Consider the following 17,865-nt stretch of genomic DNA (forward strand, 5'->3'; position numbering starts at 1 on the left):
TGAGTGGAGACGTTTCGTGGTCTTGTTCCTCGGGGGAGGACAGGCCCACTCGTTCCAGCAGCCGCCTGCCGACCGCGGTGCGGCCCAGGCGCGTCAATTGAGCAGTACGTTGGGCCTCGCCGATCTCCGAGAGCGTGTTGTGCGCTCCCAGAGATAGCAAGGCCGTCGTCTTGGTGCCATTGAGCAGGCCCATGGCACCCGCATACGCCTTGCGGATGGCCGCATCGATTCGCTTCCTCTCCGCTTCCGTCTACTTGTGAAATGCCCCCGCGTATGCTGCGTGGCTAACTGCAAATGCCTGCAGCAGTCGCAGGAGGCTCGCTTCTCGGATTCCTCGGGACCTCGACGTGACCCTCTTGACGAGTCTCGTCGCTATCCCGATCTTCGTTACTATGTGGTTGGCTGCCGTCCCGTTCGTGCGGTGGGCGTCCACGTACATGCCCAGTACTCGGAGGCTCTGGACGTGCGGGACCGGCGTGCCGTCGCTGGCTCGGACGACTATGTTGCATTCCGCTTCTTCCGCGGCCCGCTTTCTCCATCTTCCCGGTGGTGGGAGCACCAATAACTGGGACTTCTGTGGCGAGCACTTCAGCCCCGTGTCTCTCAGCGTGGTCTCCACGGCGTCGATCGCTGCCTGCAGTCCGGCCTCGATGTCGCCGTCGCTGCCGCCCGTCGCCCATATCGTGACGTCGTCGGCATAGATGCAGTACCGGATCTTCGGCCCAAGCGCGTCAAGGCTCTTGGCGACGTCGATCATCACGATGTTGAATAGAAGCGGGGATATCACGGACCCTTGCGGGGTTCCGACGCTTCCTAGCTCCCTCTCTTCGAGTCGTTCGCCTCCCACCTCTAGCCTCGCCGTGCGACGAGTGAGGAAGGATCTTACGTAGTCGTACGTGCGCTTGCCCATGTTGAGCTTCGCCACGCAGGCAAGGATGGCCGAGTGCTCCACCTTATCGAAGGCGCTCTGCAGGTCCAGGCCGAGAATGGCCCGGTTGTCTTTCTGCGGAACGCCTCCGGCTGGTTCGAGTACCTCGCGTTGCAGCAGCAACATCGCGTCTTGCGTCCCCAGGCGAGACCGGAATCCCCGCATGGAGTCGTTGTAGTGACCGTTCTCCTCCAAGTACCGCTGCCACCGGTTGTTGAGGACGTGCTCCAACACCTTGCCCACGCAGGACGTGAGCGAGATGGGGCGCAGGCCCTCTATTCCCGGCGGCTTGTTGGGCTTGGGCAGTAGTATCGTCTTGGCCGTCTTCCACTGCTTGGGAAGGCTTCCGCTCGTCCAGCAGGCGTTGAAGTACTTCGTCAGGGCCGAGACTGCAGCGTCGCTGATGTTACGTAGAGCCTTGTTTGTCACTTTGTCCGGTCCCGCGGCTGAGCGACAGTTCAGGGCGTTCGTTGCCTGGCGCACCTCCCACTCCTCGATCTCGCGGTCGAGCAGTGGGTTGGGCGCGCCGTCGTATTCCGGATGCTCTACGTGGTTTGTGGCCGGGAGGTACTTGTCGTTTAGCCGCTTATGCATCTCCGCCTCGCCTAGCTGGTTGGCCGCGGCGTGGAGGATCTGCGACATGCGGTGTCGTTGATGTTCCTTACTCTTGGTCTCGTCCATGAGGTGGCGCAGGAGGGCCCACGTGCCTCCCCTATGGAGTTGGCCGTCCGCTTCGCTACACATGGCATACCATTGCTGGGCACACAGTTGGCGGCTGTAGCGCTCGATTTCCTTCCCGAGTGCCGCGACGCGTTTGCGCAGCGTTCGGTTGTGCCTTTGTCTTTTCCATCTTCGTTGTAGCGATCTCCTCGCCTCCACGAGATGGGCGAGGCGCGGGTCCACCCGATCGGCTTTCTCCGGTACCTCGACTTCGGTCGTGGCGTCCTTGGCGGCGGAGACAAGGCTCGCCGACCATCTCTCCACGTCGTCCACCTCGCCCAGATCGGCTTCCCTGAACTTGTGCCAATCGGTGAGGAGCTGACGTCGTTTGGTCGTTCCGTCGACCACGCGAGCGTGGGCGAGCGGTATCGTGACTTCGACGATGTGGTGGTCGCTTCCGAGATTCCAGCCCGTGTTCTTCCATCGCGCAGTCCCGCCTCGCGGCAGGTGCACGAACGAAAGATCGGGCGTGGTGTCTCTGGCTGTCGACGTTCCGATTCGCGTTGGTTGTGCCGGGTCGGTGAGCAGCTCGAAGCTCGCTTCCTCGGCGTCTTCCAGTAATCTCCTTCCCTTCACCGTTGTGCGGGTGTACCCCAGTTCCTCGTGCGGTGCGTTGAAGTCCCCGCAGACGACCGCCGCGGCCCCAGAGCCGTGGGCGGCGTCGCGGATCTTGTGCAACAGGGTCTTGAATCTTTGGTTTCCGTGCTGTGGGTTGCTATATACATTTACTATGTACACCGTGATCGAAGCCTTGTTGTTGCCTCTTCCCTTCTTGCCCGCAATGATGATTTCCGTCACGTTGGCTTCGATGGCGGAGTCTTTGTAGCTTAGGATTTCGTCCTTGCCTACGCTCGTGATGCCTTTCCTCACAAACGTGCACACGCCCTGCGCGGCGCCTTTCCCACAGGTGCGGGCGCTCGGCGGGCGGGCGTACGCTCGGTAACCCGGTAGCGAGGTGATCTTGGGGTCTTCAGCGTGTGTTTCCTGGATCGCTATCACGTCGGGAAGCTCCTTCTGATCAAGCGACCGCAGGTGCTGTTGAAGTACTGCCTTGCGGCACCGGTAGCCGTTAGCGTTCCAGTGCCACACCACTATCCGATCTCCTTGGGGCCGTCTATCCATGTTTGGATAGGGTTTCCATCTGAATTTGGGCTCCTTTACCAATCATGTTGAATTGGGTCACTATGAAGTTCTTGAGGTCCTCGATGGATTGCTTCACCTCGGCGAATTCTTTTTTACCTCAGCAAATCCTCTCTCGACTTTGATCTCCAGGGCGCCCACCCGTGCGGTGAGGGAGCCAATCTCCCTGTCGTGTATCACCAGGCGCGCGTTCATCTGCCTGATTCTCGTTTCGTAGTCGAACCCGCCGCTAGATGGCGGCGCCGGGTTGGTGATGTCCTCTTCTTGCTGGAAGCTTTCGTCCTCGCTGTCGTTGAGGGGAGCCGGGGCCCGCTTCTGAAGCTTGGGTGGTGTTGGTTTGAACGTCGGCGTTCGCGGCGGCGACGGCATTTTCGGTGATGCCGGTGGCGATGATGTTGCCGTTGGTAGTGTGATCTTCTCGACCGGTGGCTTGGCGCCCAGCGCCGTAAAGCGTGGCCGGCTTCGGTGCCGATCCTAGCGACCACGTGGGAGTCGCCTTCTGCCGTTCTTGTGCAGCCAGGAGCTTGTCGATAGTCTCCTGCTGTTTCTTGATAGTTTCCTGAAGTACTTGGATAGTGCTCTCCAATTGCTTCATCCTTTCTCCTTGCGGGGAAGCTTGCTTGGCCGCTGGCATGGCCGGTCTGCCGTTCGTTTCGCGCGCCCCGCCCGCCCGCGCGCCGCCGCTAGGGGCGCCCCCGACATTCCCGCCAGGGGCGTCACCGTTGCCGCCGCGCGCGGTCGCCACGGTCGCCCACGACCTTGAGCTGCGTGACGTACTTCTCTTCCGTTCACTGCTCTTCCCTCTCTCCTTGCTCTTTCCCCGGCTTGCGCTGCGGCTCTTGTGACGTGTTGTTTGTGCGCCAAGTTCGGGGAACTCCTCTTCTTCGGGAAACCGGACTTTGATCGCCTGGCCGGCAGATTTTGCCACCTTTTCGGCCGCCATCTTGCGCTCTTGCTCGCGCTGGCGGACTAGGAATGGAGTCTTGAACCTATTCTTACAGTTACCGGTGCCCGAAGCGTGCGGGCCTCCACACAACTTGCAGCGCGGTCTGCACTCTTTCTCGTGGTTTGGACCCGGGTTGGATCTTCCACATGCGAAGCACACTTTCGCGTTAGGGTTAGGGCAGACATCCTTTCGGTGGCCGACTTTGCCGCACGTGCGACACACTTCTTTATGTTGCCTGTACAGTCTGCACCGTACTATCATGCCCCCGAATATAACGTGCGAGGGGACTTTGTTACCCTCGAACAGGATAATTACCGATTTGGAATTTCCTATTCTCTGCGCTGCCAGTGCCGTTGGGTTGCGTTCGTTCACCACAGCGTTGTGGATCACCTCCGCAGAGTGTGCCTGCGAGATGTAGTCAACCACTCCTTTGGCCGTGTTCTCCGGCGCCACGCGGTACGCAAAGATCTCGAAGTTGCGTCCGCCTATTGCGATCTCCCGCACGCGGTCGTACAGCCCAGCGCGTTCTTCGCTGGACGTGCCGACCACGAAAATGTTCTGCACTACGTTCGGACACACGATGTCCGCAAGAAAGGCGTTCGACTCCATCCTAGCCGCGACGGCCATAGCCCGAAGTAGCTCGAGCGGATCGGTCTTCCCTACCAGCAAGCCGCCACGTGGCCGCACAACCACTTTGTGCTCTCCGATAGGCATGTTGGGCATGCGAGCCGCTTTCGAAAAGGCGACGTTCAATTTCTGGGCAAACTGCGCTCTCGTAGGTTGAGACGACGAAGAACGCTTACCGGTTTGCTTGGCCTGCTGCGAAGGCGCTTGCAAAATCTTCTTAGTCGACCGGCCGCGCCGAGTGGCGACGACCCAACCGTTGTGGCTCTCCGACGACGATTCCTCGCCGAGCGGCGTTCCACTCATAGTTATAACCGTGCGGCCGGAACCGCGGTCCAAAAGTCCATCACAATCCACCGCTGGAGTAGTATCCATGTCCGGTAGAGGCTCCGATGACGACATCTCTTCGCGGATGAAGTCCGAAACAGTCGCCGATGCGGCCGAGGCCGCTCCCGTACCACGCCGGCCCGTTAGGCTTAGTGCGGTCGCCACCTCGGTTTTCGGAACTGTGGGCGTAAAATGCCCAAAAGTCCACCGATTTTCAAAATTCTTTCAGCAGGTCGTAGCGGAGATCAAACTGAATCTTTACACACCTTTCCGGTCAAGATGGGGCAAGTAGAACCGCAGATCTTCTTCATCCCGTGTGGAGCCGGTGCGAAGCACGTCCGGTCGCCTCTGACGCTCGCAGCGCCCCCCGTGGAAGCAGGAGTTCGTGAGCGCGTCGGTGAGGCGCAAAGCTGCGCTTAACTACTTTAGAGTGGTCCGAAGAATGCGGGATCAGCGGCTTCTGGGCGCGGGGCTGGTACTACCAGCAGACATGGTTGGTCAGTAAGTGCAGCCAAATATGCACGAAGCGGACCGCGCCTCCTTCGGGTACCTCATGGGTAATTAACTACCAGCGGGCGCAGAGCCTACCGAAACAAATCAAGGACTTCCGATACGGCGGAGTCGAAGCATGGAACTGATGGCTCGTCAACTGATGGCTCGTCAACTGAATCAATGGAACTGATGGTAGTCGCCAACGCAGCGGAAAACCCGAAGTACCTTTGCCCCTCTAAAAGCAGTGCTACCTTGCAGGCAATAGCTGCCAAAAGCAGGTCACTCATGACAGCGGTGACGCACGAGCCGATGCAAACCCCTTGCTTCTGAGTAAAAATGTTCTCGTTCCACTCTGCGAACATCGACCTCAAATAGAAAGAGACCAGCTCCAGGAAACCAAAAGTTGTCCCTCCCGCTGTATTCTGGAAGGCTACCGCCCGAACGAGCCTATACGCTCTTCCAGGTAGCTCATGAGCTCGTCGTGAGGCAGCGAATAGCACAAGTTTTTCATATCGACATTGAATGCCTTGAACCCCAAACCGCACTTTGCTTCAGAAAGCGGTTGACCGCCACGGAGTGTTCGAACAGAAACAGATCATCGATGGCGAGGAGGCCTAACTGCTTTTGCAGGAACAATGCAAGACGCTCCTGCCAAGTTCCTCATTCTGAGACGGGGCCCCAGATTTGTACGTGTTAGCAGAAAAAAAAAACATTTTCAAAGAACCTGCCTCCGCCTTGTCGGCGCTCTTTGTAAGATATTTTCTAGGTTGAGCTCCCCGCAAAGCTGCTTAGCTCGTTTTCTCACGTCAGACAGGGAAATGTGATCGCACTTCTGAAAAGTCGCGTGTGCCTTTTCTTAGAGAACGTTAACAGGGAGACGCCGCAGAGTACGGCGACCGCCGGTGCTTCGCGGCGGTAGTGATAGATGGGAAAACGGGAGTCATGATGAACGCCGCGAGCATCGTCACTAGAGACGCGCAGCGAGCAGAAGAGCTGGCCATCGCTCTGGGCATCGCGGACCCAGAGACGACGACGGTGCTTAGCGACTCAAAGAGTGCAGTGCGCAATTTCGCCAAGGGTTGGCTGCACTGTGAAGCGGTGCGGGTGCTCGAGCGGGTGAACATCGATGGACGCAAGGTGACAATCAAGTGGTTTTCCCGCCCATGCGGGGAACGAGGTATCGAAACTCGCCACCAACCACAGCGAGACGGCGAACGCAGTCGCACGAGGATTAGCTGACCGAGCGGCAGCACTTGAATCGTCGGCAGAGTGGTGGACCGAGACGAAGGGCAGGTACGATACCTTTCAGTGTATCACCAAATATTATAGAAATTGTAGGAGGGTGCTGGCACCGCCTCACCCCGAGCTAACCAGGGAGGAAGCGTCCACGTTCAGACAGCTGCAGACGATTCACTGATGACCCCGGTCGTCATGAAGCACATATAGCCAGAACTTTATACGGACGACACGTGCGTGTTATGTAACAACGCTAGGGTCTCGACCGCCCACTTCGTCTGGGACTGTGAAGTGCGACCTAACGAGGCGGCAACCAGGACAGACCTACCGCCGTGGATCCAAGAAGCAGTGCGCAGTTGTGACAAGGACACCCAACTATCAGCCGTCCAGCAGGTCCTGGCGGCCCTCGAAAAGCAGCATCGGAGCGAAAGCTGCGGGGCGACGCCCTCCCTTACGGGGCAGCGGCGTCCAACCCCGTAGGTAGTAGCGAAAGGGTGGTTCGAGTAGGGGTGACGTCGGGATCGACGAGTGGCTACGTCCGGGCGCAGTGTACACACTGTGTCTGTTGCAGGCATTCAACAAAGTATTTCTTCCTTCCTTCTTTCACCATAAACCCACAGTCTTTCTCCGCCGGCACGGCACACTGGTTTCTGTCTCTAAGGAAGGCGCTCACTTTTTTCACCGGCACGGTAGTTCGTAGCGGCTTGTGACGTGAACGTACGTCGACCCCCGCAGAGACACAGCGGTAGTCTTCGTTTGGCAGGGTAGCGTCGCGGCACTTGCCTGACGAGCGTGAGAAGACCTGCTGCCGCCAAGCGCGGTTCCACCGCGAACTTTGGGCCGAGGCCCAGAATGCGTTCAACGTACTCACGAAGGTGCACGTCTCCTTCGGTGTGCACAATATTTCTGGAAGCCTGGCACTTCTCCGGGCGACGGGCACGTAGTTACGAAAGGCGGTCCTCCAGCGCTGCACCAATGTTGTCAGTCATCGCCGAAAGTTCTCCGCATTTTTTCTTGGCGAAAGCGTGGCCACCTTCATGGAACGTCCGAGCCCGCAAGGCGTCTTTGTAGAAGCGTGCTTGGCACTGCCACTCAGGACTCAGAAATATGCATATCCTTCACAGGCGTCCTCTTTACGGTGTGAACCCGCTGAAGAACCAGAGCACTCGACAGAAAAGCTTAAACAGCTCTGCTGTTAAAAAAAAAAAAAGAGCCAAGCCTAAACCGAACTTACAGAGCACTTTAGAGGCAGCCATGACTGTCATTAACTACCCCTAATGTCCCTCCGAGCCCCCCATGGTCGTTGTCGGTCGGCAATTGCGCTTCACATCGACCTGAAATGTCTTGTCCACAGTACATGCCCAGCTGTTATTGTTTTACAAGAGCCCTGACTTTCTAACGGTAAACAGTTTACTGAACCGAATGTTAGATTTTTTTATATAGCGTGACACGAAATCATGGATTACGGATTCCTACAGCTCTAAAGTTACGGCAAACTGTACTTCCATTTCCTGCCACCGGATGGGGAACCAACGGCTATATTGCGAGCGTTGTTTACTATTTTGCCAGTGGTGACGAGCGAGTGGGCTATGGACAGTTAGTAGCGCTTCGTCTTCATCTGTACATAATCATCAGCACTACCTCTTATGCCTGCTCTTCCTCATCCTCACTCATGTACATAATCATCCCCATGGTGTGTGGGCCATTCTTGCGTCTGGACTTATGCAATAAACGTCGCACCGAACCCCTGTCTCTCAATATAATTATATGCATCTCCGGGTCTCTTCCCTTCTCCTTATTAAATTCTTTAACGATTGAGCCCGCCGGCGGGCTTTGTTTCAACACTCCTTGGTTGAGCGGCGAAGCCTCCACTACGTGCGCCTTTCAAGCAGGCCCCCCGTGTCGGTGACTCATGCTTTCACGTCTCGACAAGCCTGGGTCTCTGGCGCCTATCTTTCGGTGCGTTTCAAACTTCGGCGGTTGCCGACGAGGCAGGCTTCAACGCGTCCCAAGGACACAGAGGCCCCGCGTCCGCAGCGGAGTCCTCCTCTCTCCCCTCTCTTGGACTGAGCGTGCGCCGCTACTACCGATTGCTCACGAACTCTGGAAATAGTGTTGTGTGTGTCTGTGACGTTTGCGGCGTGTGCACAATCTAAAGGGAACGCTTGTTTTGACCGTTAGCGCTTTTGGTATAAATAGACCCCGCCCAAGCGCTGTAGTTTTTTTTTCTGTTTGAGCAGCGAATCAATGCTGTCACTCTGCTCGAGTCCTGTACTGTTACTTCGCCCGTCGGGGCATTGTTCTTTGGCTTCGGTTCACATCTCGCTATGAATTAATCAGTTACGTTAGCCTACGGCTTCTGGACTTCTTCACGGCTGCAACAGCGGCTGGCCGCTCGCTTCACGCCACGCTACCAAACGTATGTCGGAGGCGATGGAGCTCGTATCGGGTCGGCCTTCCCGGACACAACAATGCCTATTGCCTTAACGAAGCGTCGGCCACAGCTCTTCCAGATGTTGCCCTTGCGTCCTGTAGGCAAGACATCGTAGTTGCTGGAGACTTCATTTCGCATCTTAAAATGGACGCTTGCAGGTGGCGTTTGTATGGAGGACTTGTTGGGCGAGTTGGTGAATACTAAAAAAAGTATGAACTGTGAAAACTACCGACACAACGAGAGACCTGTCCTTGCGTCCTAACCCCTGCGTGGTCGTCTGAGGTCTGCGCAGTTTATAGTTCTTGGTCTTTGTTAGATTTTGAAGCTGAAAATATTTTGGTTTGCGCAAAATCGGGCGGTGCGACATTTTTTTCGGAGCGAAACGCGTTCATGCTTGGATTTTATATTCATAAATGGTGAACTAGTCTCTTCATTGAATACAGTATTGCCCGACGAGTAAACGGCCATGTACCGAAGCACTGGTTTTGGGAGGCCTAATACCGTTAGGCAACAAAGCAAAACAGTGGGTAGATAAACAGATCTGAAGAACACACGAATAAACTTCACCGTGTTTCCACCGTACCCGGCAAGTCAAAATCACAGCCTTTCTGGCCTTCCTGCACAGAAGTCCTCGTTGTTACAATTTATTTCCTTCGCTGACAATTCATTTAAAGACGGCCATATCTGGCATAAACAGACCTCTATTGATTTCCTATTTTCAGGACTTTTTGCATCTTGTTCTGTGCACTTACCAAAACACAAGGATATATATAGTCGCGGAGCACCTTACTTCAAATTGATGAAAAAAATGTAAAGAAAACAATAACACTATACCAATAAAACGAAACAAGCAACTTTTGTTTCTTGAAAGCTTATTTTATACACCGCGATATGGCTTTTAGTAAAGCGCTCCCCGTTGTCAGCGGTGAAGTTCGCTGAATTTTCGGATACGAGTCTGGGACTCCATCGACCGCGGTTGCCTTCTTGATTCGAAAGAACGGCTCAACGTAAAATGTACGGGAAAACTCCGACGACTGAATAGTTTTTTTTTCTTCAGACCAGCGACCTTATTAGGAGGCCAGTATAACCCTGTGATCTTGTTGATGAGATGGAATGCACATATACACGCATCGTGCTACAGGCACTAATTAGCTGCGGTGCCAAAGGCGCCTCCAAGTTCCGGAGTTCTACTACCAGTGGGTGTGTAAGTTGATACACTGCTGCAAAAGAAACGTTAATTCATATTTTTTCTTGTTTAGAGGTACTAAGAGAAATGTGTTGCAAAAGCTTTTCGTTATTGGAACGATAGCGCGTTCGTGATATTTTTTTCCCTGCTGCTGAGCTTCCAATGAAGATACAGACAACCACCTACAAATAACCGCTAATACCCACACCACTTTTGCATTTAGTCGCGACATGATACACGTGACACGGTATCTCACAAACCTGTAAATGCGTTTCATTAATGTCTCCTGCATTCACAGTTGAACCAAAACCAAGTGGATATAAAGTACTGGCCAGGAAAACATGAAAGTGGTACGTGAGGCAGTGAACTCGTTAACTAGAAGCTCTTAAATGTACTTCATTCAGTAGTGGGCCAGCCGAAATGTACTCTGCGGTTTCTACCAAGTTACCAACTCTGGTTGCGTGGCTTAGAGCACTTTGCCAACCGACACGGAGGAAAATGAACTCAAGTGAAGTCTAGAACCCACCAGTTGCCTACCCACTTCTGATTTTTCTGTAAAATGCCGACCCAGTCATTCGCGTTGGTGCAAAAAAATTCATAAAATGAAAAGGTCAAACAAAGCCATCAAGCTGAATAATTTAGAACAGTGAAAACAGACCGCATCACAGCTGCACTCTTTGCATGATCAGTGTAGTGCCACAGCTGCGTTCAAGCTGCATACCCTTGTGCAACTGAAAATGCAGGTGTTCTAGATGCGAAGCAGCTTATGGTCGAGCCTGTTCTCTCCGCCATTGTGTGGGCGCCGTTGTGCGGCGTCCTCCCCTCCACTGCGCATGCCTGGCCAGGCACCGCTGATGATGATTGTGGCAGGATGCCCCTAGAGATTGGCCAACCAAAGAATCCATCACGAGATAGCTTCGCGTTCAACCACCGTCGTCATCTTCCCGTAGGGGAACCCTGAGTAATAAGCGAGGCACTCTTCCTCTCCTCTCCGACGCTCTTCTCCTCTCCGGCATTCCTCCTATCCTCTCCGAAAGCTCCTCCCCTCTCCGGGATTGTGCAACGAATGGCAACACCTGCGGCTCCGCGCGCGATAAGGCGAAGCAGCTCAGGGTTAGAGACGCTACGGTAGCCGCTGCATACTCCGCTGGGGGCGCCACTGTAGCTCCGCGGTATAAATGACGCGCGCGCGCTCCGCTCCCTTCATTCTCTTCCCGCAACGCCGCGATCGAACTGAAAACTAATGGGAACTTGAGTCGGCCCCATGGCTGCTTCGCATACTACTTAGGGTTCCCCTATGGGAAGATGGGGAATTTTTTTTTGCATAAGCACCAAAAAGGTGCCACTGCGCTAGTCTGCGGGTATTGCAGTTAGGTTGGCCCCGCCAGCGGGTGCATTTCGTGACAAGCTATGTTCGTCGGGCAGAATATGGACCTTGTTCTATCTCGCCTGACATTTCGGTGGCCACTCCGGCAAAAATGCCTATGATGTTGGACTGAAAACAGGTTTTTCTTCGGTAAAATGATAAAAAAGTAAAATGGAGGGGACGTAGAAGGTTGTTGTGGATGCAATTCCAGCAATTTCTTGACCCTTCGTTAACACCGGGGTTTTGAAAGGGGCTTGCGAAACAAAAAATTCCCCCGCACCTCCCGAAGGGAATCGTGCAGAAATGCGAATGCACTGGGTGCACCGATGAGTGTGTTGCGAGTAATGGCGTAATTAATGACGAGAGTGTGAACGTAATCATTTATTCATCAGCACCTGTTTGTGCTATCGTTGTACCTGACGGCCACAATCACTGCCTTGTGATCGCTAAAGTACACGGTCAAAGGGTCTTTGAGAAGCATACGCGCGTCACAGTTTCGCGTAAAGACCAGATCAATGCAACTCCCGTGAATGGTAGTGGGGCACGTGTCGAAGCCGGCAGAGAGACAATGCATAGAGTGCCTGGTCTGCATGTACTCGACCAACCACTCGCCACTCTTCTTGCGCACGTCAACGTTGAAGTCGCTAACCAAGACTATGGGGTCAGAGGGTTTGGAGCGCACGCGCACACTTTCCATAGCCGCGTCCAGCTGCGCGGCAACGGCGTCTCGAGCGAGTTTGGGCGTGAGGTACACGGTCACCACAAAGACTCCGTCTCCGGTGTAGGCAAGGGTGTACAAGTCCTTGTACGGAGACGTGTCTCGAACGGGAGACGTGGCAACGGCGTGCGATATCAAGTTCCCTCGGGCGTGTCCTCTCCCCTTGCCCTCCGCTACTCCCGCCCGAGCTACGACCTGCTCCGGTTGCTAGGCGCGCACAGCTGTTGCTAGGGGCGAGGAGGAGCGCGGAGAGATAACACCTGCGGGCGCACGCCGACGGAGCACGACAACCCCCGTATAAGAAATGCATTCGCATTTACGACGACGACGACGACGACGACGAAGGCAGAACTACGAGGTGCGCGCTCACGTGCGCTCGCGCTGGAGGAATGCAGGCGCACGCCGGCCAACGGAGCAAGACAACCCCCGGCTAATAAATGCATTCGCATTTAAAATAACGTCCGGTCGCGATAAAACAGATGATCATAAATTATTATTACAGATAATAATGACAATGATAATAGTAATAACAACCACCACAATATTATTCAATGTTTGATTTTGTTATTCTTTTTTTGATACAGTGAGTGCCCGGCGTTGCCAAGAAGGCGTTACACCAGGGAGGCTACAGACTTGGATAAAACAAATCTTCATTCATACAGCACACTTGCGTCTCGTGCAGCCGCTTCTAATCTTTTATAGTCGTTGCAAAAAAGGAATTGCAAAACATAGTTGTCCTTGAACAGTACTGTTTCACTTTGTGTCGGTGGTCATTTCTACTGTATATGTAATTGGGTTCTTTGAAAAAGTTGTTGCAAACAATTCCACAGTTCCCATAAAATACAAAAACGAGAAATTTCAAACGCAGTGTTTTTCTGCTCAAAGAAAGCTATTCTCAAGCTAATTCCACTTTCATAGCAGTACAGCGCTCTTTCCGCTTGTACCACAGGCTAAAGCAAACCGCGGAGCTCTGTTCTGAATTTTTTCCAGCTTATCAATCTAGTTGGCCTGCATCGGGTCCCACACAGGGTGCGCATACTCCAAAATCGGTCTAATACATGTGAGATAGCCTGTATACTGTAACCGGGGGTGCCCATTTTAGATTCCTTTGAATAAAGTTTAGAGAGCAACATGATCAACATTGACAGTCCATGAAAAATCATGCGACAAAACAACGTGAAGATGTCCGCATGTTGGTTCGGTAGAAATACCGTTCGTATCTATGGTGCCCACCATTTCTATTTCTTCCTTTTTTTTACCCGCCGCGGTGGCTCAGTGGCTAAGGCGTTGCGCTGCTGAGCACGAGGTCGCGGGTTCGATTCCCGGCCGCGGCGGCCGCTTTTCTGATGGAGGCGAAAAGCAAAAACGCCCGTGTGCGCGAGATTTCGGCGCACGTTAAAGAACCCCAGGTGGTCAAAATTAATCCGGAGCCCTCCACTACGGCGCGCCTCATCGCCTGCGTTGCGTCGGCGCGTTAAACCCTACAATCAATCTATTTCTTCCTTTTGTTTTTGGAAACATGCATGGGAACATGATGATTGATTGCAGGGTTTAACGCGCCGACGCAACTCAGGCGATGAGGCGCGCCGTAGTGGAGGGCTCAGGATTAATTTTAACCACCTGGGGATCTTTAACGTGCGCCGAAATGTCGTACACACCGGTGTTATTGCTTTTCGCCTCCATCAGAAAAGCGACCTCCGCGGCCGGGAATAGAACCCGCGTCGTCGCGCTCAGCAGCACAACGCCTTAGCCACTGAGCCACAGCGGCGGGTATGTCTACACACTTTTTTGGGTTCAACGTCATTTGCATCTTCTAGCACCACCTTATAATACGATCCAAATCGTCCTGAAGGGTAACACCGAACCACCCGCTATAAAACACAATCGTCGGAAAATAAACGCATGCGCTACGAAATACCCACAGAAACATCATTTACGAAAATAAGGAGTAAGAGCGGTCCAAGGACTGAGCCTTGGGGCACACCTGATGAAACGTTAACATAAAATGAACACTTCCCATTTAAAAGCACGCACTGACTGCCTTCAAAGATATAAACATTATCCAAGTTGGCACATTCTGTTCCAAGTTTAGAATCTGTGATTTAGCGGGGATACGGGAGTGCGACATAGTGTCGAAGGCCTTTCTAAACTCTAAAAGCACACAATGTTTGCCCACCTTCATCAACGTTGTAAATCAGCTCGAGAAAAGTTGCATGGCAGAGAAAAAGATTTTGCGAAAACCGTGATGGTCATTTAACAACACATTATCGTTAAGATGGCTCAATATGTGCTTGAATAAGATGTGTTCAAAAATTTTATATGACACTGATGTTAATGAAATGGGTCGGTAATTTGTTATATCCTTTTTTGTGCCACCCTTATTCACCGGAACAACACGGGAAATTTTCAAATCTTCAGGTAAAGTACCGCTTAAAAGGGACTGAAGTATATAAAGGTAAAGCGAAATTGGCGCAGTACATCGCTTCAGAATACAAGGAGAAATACCATCAGGACAAACTGCTTTGGATTTTTTTGTTTTTCTCAGTCCTCAGTCTTACCTCAGTCCTCAGTCCTAACACTCAGTCCTACCGGTGCCATCAGTGGAAACGTCTTTGGGTGCGGTTGGGAAGGAACATCATGCTGGGGCAAAAATACGGATTGAAAATAGACATTTAAACATGTAAATTTAGCTTCTTCATCGACTGCAACCGTATTAGAAAATGCAGTTCGCTCACCCCAACATGATCACATCTCCACTCACACTCCTTGATACAATGCTAGAAAGACTTGGGATTAGTTCTCATTTTATCGCTCAGCCCTTCGAAATATTTCTTTTTTGTGCCTTCCACACTTGATTTATACTTCTCAGTTGATGCAAGTAATTCATTCACATGGTCGCTACTTCCACATTTTATTAATTTGCGAAATCCCTTCGCCCTTTCCTGGTTACTCTCAGAATAATGGACGTCATCCATGTTTTTTTGCGTTTATTAAGCTTGCCCGCTTGTTTCTAAAGTATACACTTATCCACGAGGGCTGACAACTTATCCTTAAACTTAAGACATAAATCGTTCCCACTTTTCAACTATGCACTCAAACACAGACAAATAGTCTTCTAGCTTCTCAGCTACACTTGAGTGAATAGGAAAACCAACCTTTTTTTTAAACAACTTGAGGTTCTTGTACTTTCTTTTCTGATTTCTGCAACAACATCCATATGGTCACGGATACCAGGAATAACATTGACATTATTCACAAAACTGGCGAATTTGAGAACACGAGGTCCAGAACGTTATTTCTAGTGGGACAAGTAACAAACTGAGTAAGGCCAAAGTTGTCAGTTATATTTTTCATTTGTATGTTTACTTGACACAAAGTGCTGCTTACATATATTTCGTTACGCCTTTCTATGTCTGGCAGATTGAAATCACCAGCAAGAATGAAAGTCCGGCTTGAAACTTCTGAGATAATTTCATTCAACCATTGAAGTGTATTGTAGTCCGAGTTTAGGGGCCGACGAAATACCCCTACAGCGAATGAAGCATTATCATCTACGGTAACCGTGCACCAAATGGATTGAACATCACACGGGATGTCTACGATGGCAGATTTCAAAGAACTTCGCACAAGTAAAAATACACCGCCACCATGGCTCACTGTATCTCTGCGATACCCGACAAATTCGTTTGGAAACACTTCACAATCACTGATATATCGCGGTGCAGTCCCGATTCCGTGCCAATAACTACGTCAGCTTAAATTGACTCAATTATTAAAGTAATATTTTAATTTCAGCAGGGCCCGGGATAAAGGGATACTGACGGAAAATAGCAAGTGAAGCTCAGACGAAAGTTCAATGGCCCGGAGCCCTCTCACCGTTTATTCCGTGGCGAAAGATGCTTTAATTGCTAAGAAATTAGCGAGTAAAAATGTCTTTCATTTCTCGCGCCATTTCATGATGCGTGACGTCAATGGTTTCTGGAAGCGAGTGAGACCGCGGTGTGGTCTGGCAGGAAAACTAAAACTTACCCAGCGAACGATGGCGGCCGCAGGGGCCACTGGTCGCGCACTCGACGCGTACGAAAAAAGAACTTGCCCGCCCCACACTTCCGTGACCTGCCGCTCTCTGCGCGTCAATCTTGGGGCCGCACTGGACGCGAGATGGTGGTTAAACAATGTGTATGTGCCGCGAGGCCTTTTACTTTACCTACAAAACGTCTGGCGGACAGCGCAACCGCAGCGAGAACGACGACAGGGACGCTCTTTTGATTTGCATTCTTGTTATGTATAGTCTGGTTTTAGTAGCTTCGATGCACTCGGCTCGACAACGTTGCGCCATCTGCTAGTTTAACTTCTAACAGCGTGTAACGGTAAATTTTTGCGTCGCTATATGGCAACGCTTATTGCGCCATCCGTTGAATCTTTTGTGAAGCGAGTTGAGTGTGCCTAGAACTTTACGAGCGTCCAAACTACTACTAATAAACGCCTTGGCACCAGTATGGAATGAAAAACGTGCATAACATGATGCAAATGTAATTTTACGTAAGTACACACTATAGCGGAAGCACAGCAGCACACAACGCTCTGAATCAAAAGGCCCGGTTTGACGCACACATTTTGTTCAACCTCAAGACAATCGACAAATCGTTTCTAAGAAACACATCGTCACGGCATGCGCTTCGAGGACGAAGCGCGAAATGAACAGGCGATCGATTGCCTCCTGTTCGTCGTAAGGGTAGCACTCGCTCCTGGCGATTTATGGGGGCGACCAAGTCCCCACCTCGTTTTGGCGCAAGCCGAGAAGCTTTTAAAAAAGGAAACTCGTGCACTTTCTCCGTACCCGGTGCGGGGTTCAATCATCCCTAGTGATAATTCCAACATAGCAAGCACAGTTGCATCTGCCAGAGCACGCCGTCGAGTTTCATCGCGAAGTGAACGCCGCCACAACACACACAGCTTCGGCTACCGCCGGCCTGGGGGCAAAACTTCGTTCGGGCAGACAGCGCTACGTGAGGGAGCAAAACACTTGTTTTCTCAGACGCAAATTATGGTCCACAGGTCCACAGAAGAGCGGAACTATGGAAGGCCGACGCGCTACTTGCCGCCGTGATGTAAATAAGGAGATAACTGACATGTTGCCGATGTGACTGCGCCGAACCTGCAATAACCATCGCAACCGCCATGGGCGCCGCGTGTTGGCACCTTGCGAATGTCAGCACGAATTCAATTATACCTGTACATTTATAATTGTTTGTGAATTATGAAAGCGAACGTGCAAAGAAAGATGCGTTTCTTTGAGAGCTTGTGTGCGCGCTTCTCGCTCTATTGTTCGTCACGTGACTCTTGGCTTATTCACTCAGTCACCGTTGACGACATCTCTGCCGGGCAGCTGATAGCTTCATTTTTCAATTATTTACGGGATTATTTTCGAGGTACTGACCCAGGGACTGGTATATTCGTGTTCCGCGGATTCCAATCTATCTATTAGGCTAACTTCGGTATTGTTTTTAGTGCCCCTTTAAGTTCAACATCGCCGGAAAGCAGCAAAAGTATGAACACGTAAAAAAAATGTTGGCCAATCCACCCTGTGTAGGGGGCTGTAAACGGCACCCACAACGATCACCCATGTGACGTCACTTGAATTCACACACGTGGCTCTAGAAAGAGTGAAACCAGAGTAACCACACCCATTATTACTTCAAAGAGATATCAAAGATGATAGTCTTTCTTGGGCTACTTGAACGCGCA

The 17,865-nt window shown here is 52.1% G+C and overlaps 1 protein-coding gene across 1 annotated transcript; it reads right to left on the reverse strand.

Moving 5' to 3' along the window:
* Positions 1-250: 250 nt before the first annotated feature.
* On the reverse strand, positions 251-2,770 carry LOC144168670 (uncharacterized). The gene is made up of 5 exons (XM_077697611.1): positions 2,554-2,770; positions 1,250-2,493; positions 1,034-1,162; positions 711-952; positions 251-662 (listed from the first exon to the last, which is right to left on the reverse strand). Exons 1-5 carry the CDS (start codon positions 2,768-2,770, stop codon positions 251-253), a joined length of 2,244 nt encoding a protein of 747 aa, XP_077553737.1.
* Between the last annotated feature and the right edge of the window lie 15,095 nt (positions 2,771-17,865).

Source organism: Haemaphysalis longicornis, unplaced genomic scaffold, assembly GCF_048455015.1.
Source record: "Haemaphysalis longicornis isolate Haplotype H1 unplaced genomic scaffold, Haemaphysalis longicornis Haplotype H1 scaffold_2, whole genome shotgun sequence".
In the NCBI taxonomy this organism is placed as follows: Eukaryota; Metazoa; Arthropoda; class Arachnida; order Ixodida; family Ixodidae; genus Haemaphysalis; species Haemaphysalis longicornis.

Coding starts and splice junctions, on each gene's coding strand:
- LOC144168670 (XM_077697611.1), bottom strand. CDS start 2,770: ATGGATAGACGGCCCCAAGGAGATCGGATAGTGGTGTGGCACTGGAAC. Junction 2,494..2,553: donor CCCGCCGAGCGCCCGCACCT/GTGGGAAAGGCG, acceptor TCACGAGCGTAG/GCAAGGACGAAATCCTAAGC. Junction 953..1,033: donor TGTTGCTGCTGCAACGCGAG/GTACTCGAACCA, acceptor GCCTTCGATAAG/GTGGAGCACTCGGCCATCCT.